Here is a 14,351-nt window from a genome sequence, read left to right on the forward strand (position 1 = left end):
CGTATAGTCTGTTCAATCGGCTTAGGCGATTTGAATTATCAGAAACTATTTTAATAATTATTATATTTATTGACTGTGTGGAACGAGAAGGATATTTTGATCAACTAACAAGCGATTGTGTAACACGGTGTTTTGTTATATTTTTGTACTATTTTTTTTTATTGTCGTGCGATGTGTTAATAAAAAAATACCAATAAATGTTAATTTTACATCTGGTCGTCTGACTAATATTTAATTGATCAAGATTACGCTGTAGCAATATGATACAGTTTTCTATGCACCGTTGGGTATGGATAAGGTTAAAGAGAAGGTACATATTTATTTTCAGTGGCGTACGCAGAGTTTTAACACATAAAAAATTAAATAATAATAATTAAGATTACATTGATTCAAGTCTCAAATACACTGCTATATTTCAGAAAAACTATTGCATAATTCAATAAGTCAAAAGGTTATTTCTTCCAGTATCAGATTTTTCCATATTAAAAAAAAATTAAGTAGAGTAGACATCGGGTAAGTGTTGCTACATTAAACGACAAAAGTGGCACCATTGAACTCAATCAGGAGCTACATATATTTAAAAAAAATTAACCATGGAACCCTTCGTCAAATAAAAAAAAAACTCTAAATACGTACATTCATTCTATAATGAAAAACATTTATTTTATTATTAAAATACGTAAATTACCGAAAAGTTTTTTTTGTGAATTTCAAAATTGACAAATGTTAGTATTGGCGTTTAACATGTTTATATAAAACGTACGTCACTGCCTTTCTTTCTAAAACAAATCAACTAAATAGATATGTACCCACGCAAGCACTGGAAATATGATAAAATAGTACAACTTCAACCACTACCCTCAGGGATGCGAAGTTAACAGGTCGAATGAACTAAGTACATATTTATATATCTCAGCGGAATATGTATGAGAGGGATGCGCACATAATATTAGAGTACAAAAATGTAAAATAACGCTTTTCAGGAGGCTGTCGGATATAGCCTTCCTATCTTCACACAGGTAGGAATAATTCACAAAGCTACACTCGGAAGCTTTCAGCGTGAAGATCTCGATGCGGGTAGAAATGCTGGCTTTATCCTTATAGATCCTTTATGTACCGCTAACGAGAAATATATATTTATGCACTGACATTAGATTTACTGGACTCTAAGGATTTGTTCCAGGAGAACAGGTGTTGTATGAAACGAATTTATTAGATATATCGGTACGAAATGCGAAAACGAATGTGGAAAAGTTTTGTAGAAAAAAAATCTTAAAAGTTTAAATTAGTTTGATGTTTTTTGCTGCATTGTTTTACTAAAGATTGAAAAAGTTATATGAAAACGGGGTTTTATGCATTTTTTGATATATTCAACGAATTTTTTACACTTGGCCAAAAAAATGGGACATTTGTACATCTAACGTGTGTGGAATTTTGTTGTCTTTCTACCCCTTCTGCTATACTTAGTAAAAATAGGTAAATTTTACTTGCATGAGGGTAAAAACAAACATATTTTAATTTAATAGATTTATATTATCCACTGACACTTCGTGATGGAATTGCATTTTTAATTTATTATTTGATTAAAACCAATATTTTTAGCTTTTCCACTTTTTTATTTGACCAGCGACCGGGTTTCGTCGTTACCGACATCATCAGACTGGTGATGTCGACCAGTCTGATGATGTCGGTAACGACGAAACCCGGTCGCTGGTCAAATAAAAAAGTGGAAAAGCTAAAAATATTGGTTTTAATCAAATAATAAAAAAATAAAAAAATATTTTAATTTATTTTATTTTTCAATTGACAAAGAAGACCTTAACAAATAACATCTAATACAAAACAATTCAGGTCTAATACAAATGAATATTTCGGTTCAATTTTTTGTTTCAACGTAAATGCTGAATTCATCCCCACAATGTTTAATTAATATCTCAACAAATGAAGATGAAATGTAATTGAGATGAAAAAAGTCAAGATATTTACAGAATTTGTTAAATTTTATGCTTTCAATAATCACTCCACTGTGAGGAATCTATTATTGAACTAATGATTTTAACCACATTACAAACAAAGAAATGAAAAAATATATACTTAATTGTTTAATTTCATTTGATTGATTCGCCAATCGCTTTGTGGTATTTTTTTTTTATCATTAAAAATATATATTTTTAAATCTATGGTGACACGTATAACGATGCATTCCTCATCATTTTCAAAAACCGTATGTGAAGCTAAGTCTTAATTTAAGCACTAAGCAATTCTTTTCCACCAAGTTTTTTTTATGTTTCATTTCACTTATCAGCTGAGTAGAGAAAGTTTCTAGTTCTCTTACCTGTATAGAATAGCAGGCCGTTCGATTGTCTGGTCTTAAAATATATAGAGATTGCATCTTGTGTACTGACTATAGGCTCTCCCCCAGTCTGAGTGAGGTCGTAGGAGAGGAACTCCGTACCACGAAAGGTGGCCTCCGAGGGTGCCTTATCTGAAAAATACAAAAACAAAACCATATGAGCTTTTTAACAAATGAAAAAATTATAGATGGTTTTATAATATTTAAAGCATTAACGTTGTGGATCATTGTAAAATCATAGTCATACAGGAGAAAATGACCAAGTACATTTTTTTTACAAAGACGTGATCATTGACTATTTGGTATCTTACTAGCTTAATTACTCTGAAAAAAACCCAAAGTATTTTAAACTTAGAATTATGTTATATATTGACTTGTTAAAAATGACTAACTGCATTGATGTTTATTTTTTTGCCAAGCAAAAGTGACTGAAATGGCACTCCTGAACATTTTATGTTTTGTTAGTTGGTCACTTTCTCCTGTACGACTACGATATATGTATTATTTGGAGAAATTTTCTTATTCAACTAAAAACCAACTAGTTTCAGCAACAATATGTTGCCAAAACTAGTTGGTTATTAATAAAAAAGTGAGTGGATCAAACAACAAAGTTATTTTATTTCTCCAAATAACGAATTGTAGTATTCAGTGATGGTAAATATGTTTTTGGATCAGGAAATCAGGAACGAATGTGAAACTTCTTAGTTTTGGAAGATTAATATTACACTCATTGAATCCTGGGAGAAAAAACGTAACAATTACGTTTTTATCGAACAAATCATGGAATAGAGAACGTAAGGAAAAACTAAGTTTTATGTTTTTATAGTTGAAACAGATCTCTGATTTTATGTAGCAATTTTTTAAGTGTGTTTAGTTAGATTGAAATAATATATCCCTGTAATTAAACAATTGGATGGTACCAATGACACAAAAAACAGATGTCACAAGTATTATTGGTGATAAAAGCAAACTGAATGCAGTCAAAATGCAATATTTTAGACGAATGTGCGGCAAAACGACGTATGAAATATGTTCCAATGGTGAAATAAGGAAATAACGAAGAACTGAGATTATCATATAGACATTATCGATAATGTTAAGAAAGGTTTGTGAGATGTTTTGGGCATGTGGAACGAATGACTGAGAAAAGAACTGTAGACTGAATTAATTGTAAGATATAAATAATTATTCAATTCCAAATTACAACATAAATAATAGTTCTGTTAAACAAAACCAGCAAATTTCTTTAGTTATTTGCTGAGCTAAAAAAATGAATTTTAATATTTTTTGGACATTTTAAGAGATATTTTAAACTACTCCATTGACCTTTAAAGTGTTCATAATTACTAACAATTCAGATAAACAAAACAAAACAAAATATTTCACCAAAACCAGTACATTTCTTTAGTTAATTTCTGAATTTAAAAAATGTATTTATAATAAATTATATGTTGAATATTTTTGTAGATAATTAAAGCTATTCCATTGACCATTAAAGGGTTCATAATTACTAACAGTTCAGGTAAACAAAACAAACAAAAAAATAATTTTACAAAACCAGTACATTTCTTTAGTTATTTGCTGAACTAAAAAAATGTTTTATCATATACGCCAAACATTTTTAGAAGATTTTTATAAATATTCCCTTGAGCATTGAAATGTTCATGATTACTTAAAGTTCAATTTAACAAAACAAAAAATAGTTTTAAAAAAACCAGAACATTTCTTTACTTAATTGCTGAATTCAAAAAATGTATTTATAATATATTTTTAACATTTTTTGTACATATTTATAGATATTCCATTGATCATTGAAGTGTTCATAATAACTAATAGTTCAGTTCAATGAGCATATGGATAAAACGGGCTTTATTATGGTGGCATGGAAATTAGGCATGGTTCGAATAATATAGTGGAAAATAATAACATATAGAAAATTCATTTTCCACACTTACGTTTTCGTTCTTAATCAATGTTAATGCAAGAGTATTTTAAATTTCTTAAATATGTCACAATATGTGAATGTCACAAATCTATAAATCTAGATTGATTGATGTCTCAACATAGATGAAGAAGTCTATTAAGGTAAGAATATGCGTAATAAGAGGGATAACTACATGTCGTCTGATATTTATGTGATTAATTTGTAGGTATATGAGATATCAATACAATATTGATATTAAAAATTCATTATTAAACAGTACGCTACTTTCCTTAGGAGTAGGCAGAGATAATAGAAAACCATACAATATTTACCTCTTCCACATTCATGCATTTATTTTACATACCTGCCGATTATTCTCACTCTAGACCAGACCGTTTTCAGTAACATGGCATAATTAATTTTTCTCCGTCTTCCTTTGCTTCTATTTTCGACTACATTTGGTTCATAATATGTCTTTTTATACATTCTGCGATCATTGATTTTTACTATTATTTTTGATTTGTATGAAGAAACAATTTTCGCCTCCTTCACATTCATTCATCTCTTCAAACATACCCGTCGATTATTCCAATTCCTGATCTGACCGCTTTCTTTAAAGTGATTTTTTCACTCTAATATTTATTCAATATTACCTTGCACTGTTACCTGAAATGGAGGGCTGATGACCCTTCTTTCATGTGTTAACTATCAAGATAACACTGCATTAACGATATTTATACTAGAAGCTCACGTTTCATTTTGTATAAGTTACACACGATTTGTCTATTGAAATATCCATAAATATTCGTTTTAATAATCTTAAAACGCCTGAATAATGTATGTGTTCATACATTTAGACAAACATTCAAGCCAAGTAGGAATTTAAATTCTAAAAGCGTTAAACCATTCCATTTGAATTCCGCGCGAGTGTTCGACGTTCCATATTTCAAATTTAAAAGTTGCATACATCACGTGTCGCGGCTAACGACGGAATCGATCGCGTTCGAACCTCAATAATGCTCCGCGACACGCGAGTAGGTACTTGATACCTTATTTATGGCTAAAAAATATATGACCAGGAATTAAAAAAAAACATGACTGAGGACTGTATTTGAAGCATCTATTTCATTTTTTAATCATTTACATTCTGCAAACTTATTGAGAATACATTTTATATATTAATTGTTAAATCAAATACAGATTTTAGGAGTCTACTTAGTTGTACTCGTATTTTATTAAAATATCAATATAATAAATATTTAAAGCACTTACTTTGTGGTTAGTCATTTTTACTTTAATATTTTTTACAAAAATGTTAGTAATATTTGTATATAAACACTCACCGACATTTCTATGTCTACGGGTTTCGAGACGTACCCGTCTCTTCGTCAGGACAATCACTAACACAGCATGCTAACACTACTACCCTTCACTACCATAGCACTATTTACATACTTAAAACTACACAAAATGTTTAACACATGCGATTTTAGTCCTGACAGTTATTCACACCATTTGTCAGACTGAATTTTCTAGTAAATGAACGCTAGAACTACTATTTTCTTTTATAATTTTATCACTATCATAATTCATTTAAATATTCCTTGTAAAACATACTTCTCATTCTTATTTAACGAACTGAACGTCTACCCTACAAATGATATATCAGTATAAAAGGTGTCACAACTTGAGATGAAATATCTATTGTTTGTATGAAAGAAGGTCTGAGGATATAATGGTGAATGAAACGCCATGTATAAAATGATTACTTAAGCCAGTCAAATACACCTTTAAATGGTAATTCAAGTTTTTGAAAATATTCGAAATGCTATCCCTCAGACGAATGTGTGGCAAAACGATGTTTGATAGATGTTCGAATGATGAAATAAGGAAGGAATGCAAGGCTGAGAAAAGCACTATCGATAAAATTAAGAAAGGTGTGTTGTTATGGTTTGGACATGTGGATAGTATGAGTGAGGAAAAAACGGTTAAAAAAAATTATTAGGCGAATGTAGTTGGAAAAAGAAGCAGAGGAAGACCGAAGAAAACTTGGCCCAATCAGGTATGTCAAATACTGGAAAGCGGCTGGGTCAGGAGTCGCAAAAACGTCGGGTATGTATGAGGAGATGCATGAATGTAGAAGAGGCAAAGAATGCTTGAAAAGACAGAGTGGTGTGGTTAGTTAGTTAGTTAGAAAATGTTGACAAAGCAATCTTCATTGATAAACAATACCATTTTTGAGGAGAAAGATTTCAAATATACACTATATTTATATGTCGAAGTATGTACTGCTTTTGTCGGAAAAATCTCCTTAAACTAATATCAGGTTAGGTAAAATTCGAAGTTATTCCGAATTCGATGTCAGATTCCCGCATAATGGCATAATTCTACCGTTGAAAAGAGATGATCTGATGGAAGATGTTAAAAGGTTTTTAAATTACCCTTTCTAATGTGATTTCGAAACTTAACTTACCGAACGTTCTCCAATCTTGTTATTTCACCCTACCGATTCAACTGCTGATTCTTTACCAAAGATGAAATCGTAAAATAATATTTATCTAATTCCATTAATTCCCATCAAGATTTAAATACGAAAATAACTGTTTTTATTTAAATACTTAATATATGACTGTACTCTTAAGATTTTTTATCTTTGCAGTTTATGCTAAAATTATGCTAAGTTTGTGTTATAAATATATAATATGTAAGATCATTAGCAGAGTTTAGCGCTTTAATATTTTCAATTCTCTTTTCATTCTAGAAAATACGGTACTGAATTAAATTAAGGATGGTATTATTTTATATAATTTGTAACAAATCAATAGTTTATTGTTTCGCATTGTGTAATTTACGATCTAGATACACTGCTTCTCTATGCTTATAATTTAGAATATATAAAACAAAAACGTTTCTCTATCTTTATTTATTAAAATGTTAGTTTGTTCATAATCTTAAATATCCTAAAGTTATTAGTCTTTGAAATTTAAAAGTTTGTAATATTGAACCACGCTTTTGATTAAAAAAAACACCTTTTATGACTTTAATGGTAGCACCATCGATGAACGTAACAGCAATACGAACGCTTATAAACATTGCTCATGGCGGACTACGTGCTTTTTGATAGCTGGTGACACTTTGATGTTTTGTTTTTCAATAGTCTTTGATACGAAAATATATTTTTACTGCCTCATAAACATAGAAAATGAAGTAAAAATATTGATTATTTATTTTCAATCAACTTTTACTGACACTTTTAGTAAAAGTTGACTGCTCCTAGGCAAAGTTAACTCTTCCTTACAATCTTCTTTTCCTATGGTATAAATATTATTTAAGAAATTAACCATTAATAAAGTAAATTCGTTTAAACTTAATTCCCTTAGTTAATAAATAAAAGAGCTTTGTAAACGAAGCAACTTCAAATAAATAAAGCTTTAAATTTTAATTATAATTTCGGTTTTTAAAGCAATTTCCCCCATAAATGACGTCAGAAAACCTCTTAAGAAACACATTATTAATTTTAAGTCTCTTAAGTCTCATTTTTCCTTGCATCCGTTCTCATTTCCCACTACCTTCTCCGGCGGAAGCTAAAGCCCGAAGGCTCCCTCGATCCAAGCGAATATAGGTTCAAAGCCCCCAGAACCGCCGTATCACACGCCCCGAGGCTTATAAGGATTACGGTCCTTTAGAATCGATTCTTGGAAAACTTTTAATATATTGACTAGTGCAATGAGGTAAATTAAAATTTGTTATGACAAGGGAAAATGGTTCTTGTTAATGTAAAGAATATTACGGAAACAAGAAAAATCTTGAAAGCTTTTTAAACCTAGAAAGCCATAAATAAAATACACTTGTTTTTTCCAAAAATGTAATAAATTATAGAACGTCAGTAAAATTCGTAAGATTTATATATCTTTATATATCTAATGATCTTATGTTTTCATATGATTTTTATTTAAGAAAAATGTAAAGAAATATCAACAGTTACAACGTCTATATTAACCAACTAATCATCACACCGCTTTCCCGCAGGAGTAGGCAGAGATACGATATCTATGTGTGTAAAAATTTAAATGTTAAACTAACTGTTATGTCTAACTAACCATTAGGCCACTTCTCAGCAAAGGTAGGTAGAGACAATAGAACGGCACACCAATTTTTTTTTCAAACAATCGGCGCCTTTTCCACATTCATGCGTCTCCTCATGTTCATGAGCAAGGTTTCTAAATTGGTTCATATATATAGAACTTCCAAGAATTTGAGTAGTGTGGTTGTCAATAATGGGTAGAATTGGTGAATGTTACACGTGTGTAAAGTGATCACTCAAACCAGCCTATGACGGTCGTAAGCCCCGTAAATGCCCAGACTTCCATATTCTTCTTCATCTTTGATGAGATGTCAAAAAATAATATGAAAATAACTCCTGTAATTGGAGATAATCCAGATTTTGTGAACAAGTATTTGGACACACTCAAAATGTTGTAAACATTTTTTTGAGTCTACCAAGTTGCATTTTATTATAAAACACACAGTGATTTAAAAATTATTACAAAAATTAAAATGGAGATCTTCAAACTAAACGCCGAATCAATAAATAGGTTTTCATTTTATTTTGATTCGAGATTTTTATAAAGGCGTATGACAGCGTATGAAAATCCATGAATTTTGATAGCGAAATTCCAATTTCTATAGAATTCTCCATTCATTCTACATCATTCAGCTTCCTTCGATCTACAAATAGGAGAGTTGTATGAGTTGGCATGAAATCTGAATAATTGAATTTGTCAATCATTTTATGAACTTCTCCGGTCACCTAGAATCGGAAATTAATAGGATTTTTGAGGCGTGAAATGATCATTCTCGAATTTGATTTAAAAAATGGTCGTTCGCATAAAATATGCTAGCGATGAAAATTCAGCATATTTTGAGTAAAAAGAGTTATTAAAATTACTGCATATCATTTTTGAGAACCTTCTTTCATTTACACATTTTAAAAGTGTTTATATTATATATTTGTTCACAAATCCGGGTTTTCTCTACGAAGGAGTTGCCAATGAAATGTTGAATGCAAATTTTTGTCAAAAATTTAAACTAATCGGTTCATAACATAATATTTAAAATTTCCAGACAAAAATTTACATTTTGCAGCGTTGTATCAAAATTTAAAAGCAATCGGTGTATACTTTAATATAATGAGATTTAAGATTTTGAACGAACGTAAAAAGTAATAATATTTTTTCGAATGACGGTATAAGGAATGAATTCAAGACTGAGAAAAACATAATCCATAAAATTATGAAAGGTGTGCTTAGACGGTTTGGACGTATGAATCGATTAAGTGAAGTAAGAAAAGTGAAACAAATTTATGAGACGAATGTAGTTGACAAACGAAGCAGAGGTAGACCGAGAAAACCGTTGACATGACCAAGAATTTTAAATACTTGAAATAAACGTCGGGTATGTATGAGGAGATTTGTTTGCAAATACAAATTGTCAAGCCATTCTAATTCTCTCTGCCTACCTCTGCGGGAAAGCGGTATGATTTAGTTGGTAAGTTTTTGATTACTATTTTTTATATCTACTGTCGAAAACTGAGCACCTAAAAAATGTGTATTTATCATTTCTGTTTGCCTAAATTATACGTTTACAAGCTTCTTCAAAAATACCTGCCGAAATGTGTTTTCCTTTTTAGGCGTTCGAGCTTCCTGTCAACATTCTGTGTCGAATATCAGGTTATGTTATGAAAAGAGTATATTGGTCTTTTCCGGAAATATATTTTTGATGCTAGGAAGTGTGAATTGCTCCGACGACGTCCTGTGTGGACTTTGTGGAAGGTAAACACGAGCTTGACGGCTCTCCTGGATAAGGGAAGAAGGCTGTATATAACGGAAGGCTATTTGATGAAGTATCCGTTCAATATTATAAAGGGAGATGTCATATAAATATATATTTGCTCTATTAAAGTAGCTATTAACAAACTGATAAAAGCTTCTTCAGCTCTTTATAAAAATATCGCAAATAAGATGCTTATATGCGATATTTTTTAATTTGTTGCCGACGGATGTTAGAGGTCAAAATAAAATATGGAACGAAGGCAAAATAAAGGAATGGGTAAATGATCAAGAGTTGATTTTATGAAAATTGTAAAATGTTTATATTCTTAATTTTTTTATCTTTTTTGTGTGTATATTAGGTTAAAATCGTTAAAAACAATAAAAAATGTATTAAAAGAGAACTTCACCGACAAGACACACAGGGTGGCTTGGTGGGTGTGTGCAAAAAAAAGTTGTAAATATGTGTAAATTGTCCTCTTTGAAAAAAAAACAAAAGTCCTCTTTACGTCATTTGGTTCGGATAAGAACCAGTATTTTTCTGTTTATTATATTGGTTTTCAACATGACTTAATAAAATACCAAAAACGACACAATTTGATGGAAATAATGTATAATTTCCAAATAACCCATTCCGGAAAACGTTACCTGAAAGATGATTCCCAGCCTGAAATTCAGTACGGAGATTAATGATTAAAAATAACAATCTAGTTATAATGAAGAACATCCCCACGAATCGACTGGTTTCCTGTTTCCTACCAAGGCATTCAAATTGGCGCGCGGAAACGGTTCAATAGTTGGAACATTCACCAATCGGATTGGAAGGGGATGGATTGGAAAGGGGTTGGTTTCCATCAGGGAGGAAGGCTGCGGTTATACCAGGAAGGTGGGAGACATAATAAGGGATTATTACACTGCATACTTTATATCCAACTCGAGATACATAAATATGAATCTTTATTATTTATTGAGTCGCCATTAACTTTATGGAACGACATGTTGAAAATGATTATTTTTTAATTAAATACTTGTATAATAGCACTTGATGAGTTTTATTTTATTATACACGACTAGTTTCGAAAACGAATAAATGTTTTCATTTACAGGTGAAAAGTAAAACAAAGTTGCAAAAAATAATAAAGTATATAAAGAAGTTGATAAGGTAATAAATAGACGGTGGGAGATACTTTTTGTAAAAGGAAACAGATAATAATGGTGACGTATTTTGAAACAGCATATTAAGAAATAAAACTCATACAAGTGTTTAACTTTTTTTTTTAAATCAATTTGAAACTAATCTACACATGTTTATGTTTTTATCTTTATTGAATTTAAAGAAATGTTCATCTTTGAGATTTCATTACGAAACGATTTAACAATAGCAAAATGATATACCAAACTATTCTAACAGAACTTTATAGGTAATTAAGAATAACCTTCATACAGATATATGGTAAATAGAAGATATTTAAATTATGAAGGAATAATAAATTTAATTCATTAATATCATGTTACTTGAAAAAGGACACCAAAAAATAAACGAAAGAAAAAAATACATCATTCAAACGTACAAACAAAAAACATTGAGTGTAAGTCCCTCTCCAAGCACAATTGCCTAGTTTCTTTATTGGAGAGGAACAGCGTAGAATGTTTTAAGATATGCTTAAAGTAAAGAATATCTAGCTATTAAATTAAATTGTTAAAATTATTTTTTGTAACTATATTTAATAAAAAAGTAAAATATCAATGAACTACATACTACTTCGAATTACCTTTCATGACCTTGACCCACCATTACCCAAAGGAGCTTCATAAATCATTTCATTTGGGGGACGGTAAGGTTAAGCTTATGACCTCTACAAAATTTTGTAATACATAGATAAGTCCAAGTTCACACATACGCACATGATTCCATAATTTGTACGACTTTGACGAGTAAAAAGGTCATTAAGAAATTTTCTGAAATTGATTGCATTAATTTTACTAGAGATTTTAACGATATTGATATATGTCGCCTGCTTTCAAAATCCGCCAGATCCATGTTAGTCGATATTCCAAAACATGCGAAATTATCCGGGTAACATTTATGTTTAAAAGATTTGTCTATCTTTAGATAAAATATTATGAAATAGAGAATTTTACCATTTTTTCAGTATTTAAAAAAAACTCTGATTGGCCGATATGGGTCAGAAGGCAAGTTCCATGAATATATCGAAATTTGAAATACACCGCTGTTTTTAAGTATTTTCAGCAGGGTCTTCAAGTGTATCAATATTTTTAACAATAAAACCCACAATCGGCATTTCCGATAGAGTATTTATTTTAAAATCTTATAAAATTGGATCTGGCGGATTTTGAAAGTAGGCGACACGTGCATATATAAGTCATGTTGTTTGTCATGAATTAAATAAAACTTTATGCTTTGCTTTAATATATTAAGGTTGGTAATGGGACTCTGTGTTGCACTGTTTGTTATGCTTCCATTGTTGGGCTTTATGTAGATTTAACATTTCTTTCCATGAAAATAACACACATATAAAAAAAACTTATTTTATTGAATAACAGCACATATACTCTTATGTACATACATTTACAATAATGCAAACATTTTTTTAATTAAAAAAGATATTTACAAATCAAATTTACAATAATGTGCCCTCGTTAAGTTTTCCATACCGAGGGCACAATTTACAATATTTGTTTGATAAAATATTTCTTAGTTTGTCAATGCAATAGTGGATAATATGTTCGAATGATAATAGATTTATATTATCCACTGACACTTCGTGATGGAATTGCATTTTTAATATATTATCATATTAATATACTGGTCGACCAGTCTGATGATGTCGGTTACGACGAAACCCGGTCGCTGGTAAAATAAAAAAAGTGGAAAAGCTAAAAATATTGGTTTTAATCTAATAATATATTTCGAATGATAAGATCTATTTCAAATACTACCACCTCCTTTATTCAATTATCAATAGCGCTTTTAAACGTACATTCGTATTTTATGATTTTATGGATAATATTATATGAACAGGTTTCACAGCTACTCATACTCAAAGTTGCTTTGACCGAATGTGGTATATGTTTGATGTGTTTGATCTTGTGATTCTACGCTTTTAAATGTTTTCATAAAGTGTTTTTTTTTTTCACTAATGAATTATTTGTTATTTTTTTGATTTTTAAAAAATATTTTTTAAATGATGTGTGTGAGTGATCCTTAAATGCATTTATAAGGATTATTTAAACATATAGTTGTTTGACTGTCATGACTTTGTATTATATTAAATTTAGTATTCTTTTTTAGTATTTCGTCTACTTTAAATATAATTTTTCCCTTAACAAAAGTGGTTTAGAGAGTCCATTTTTATATTAATTTTTTTTTAATTCATTCACTTTTGTTTGAGGTATGCGAACACCGTGTAAGAACGAGCGGTATCAAGGCGTATAAAAAAAGTTAATTCAACCTTTTAAGAAAAAGGTTTATTACCGAAACAGCTTAAAATCACGAAGGGGTGAAAAGCGCCATCTGTGAAAGGTAAAGCGAGCTGTATTCCGTATCCAATAAGTGTACATACACCCTGATGTATTCAAACGAGGGTCATCCGCTCGGTGCACACATGTTTCGCTATGGAAATTATGCAAATTGGACACACATTCGTTGGAATTTTATTCCTATCCTCGGACTTATTTTCCGATAAAAGTTCCTACACCCTCACTTTCATATAAGTTGCTGTGTAAACTCCCACGTTTATATGAATACTATTACTGCTTGTAGACATATTTCACGTGGACATGCTATATCGACATTAACAACATCCTCAAAAATATATTTCTTATTTGGTTTAAGTTATTTTTTTTTAAATTATAAAATCACACCATAATTTTTTATTATTAATAAAGTTATTATTATAAATAGACCCAAAGATTTGATGTTTGGTAACTAAACGTTTGAAACGCTAACGAAGGCGGTACTTGAATACACAAAAAATAACAACATTTTGAGTGTGCCCAAATACTTGTTTACAAATCTGTATTTTCTCCAATTATAGGAAATATTTCATATTATTTTTTGAAATCTTAACATAGACGAAGAAGAATTTGGAAGTCTGGGCATTTACGGAGATCACCACCGTTTTAGGCTGGTTTAAGTGATCACTTTGCACAGGTGTAACATTCACCAACTTTTCCCATGATTGACAACCACACTACTCAAATTCTTTAAAGTTCCATATATATG

General features: G+C 30.2%; 1 protein-coding gene across 1 annotated transcript in view; it reads right to left on the bottom strand.

The window, feature by feature from the left end:
• The window catches only part of LOC148313043 (neurexin 1-like), a 201,086-nt gene that overhangs the window by 90,679 nt on the left and 96,056 nt on the right, over positions 1–14,351 (bottom strand). The window contains exon 6 of the mRNA XM_088269555.1: positions 2,336–2,485. Coding sequence (XP_088125681.1) covers positions 2,336–2,485 — 150 coding nt within the window. The remainder of the gene's footprint in view (positions 1–2,335; positions 2,486–14,351) is intronic.

The sequence above is a fragment of the Brachycentrus maculatus genome, unplaced genomic scaffold, assembly GCF_059751285.1.
Source record: "Brachycentrus maculatus isolate JH-2025_06_01 unplaced genomic scaffold, ASM5975128v1 h1tg000025l, whole genome shotgun sequence".
NCBI classification, from domain to species: Eukaryota; Metazoa; Arthropoda; class Insecta; order Trichoptera; family Brachycentridae; genus Brachycentrus; species Brachycentrus maculatus.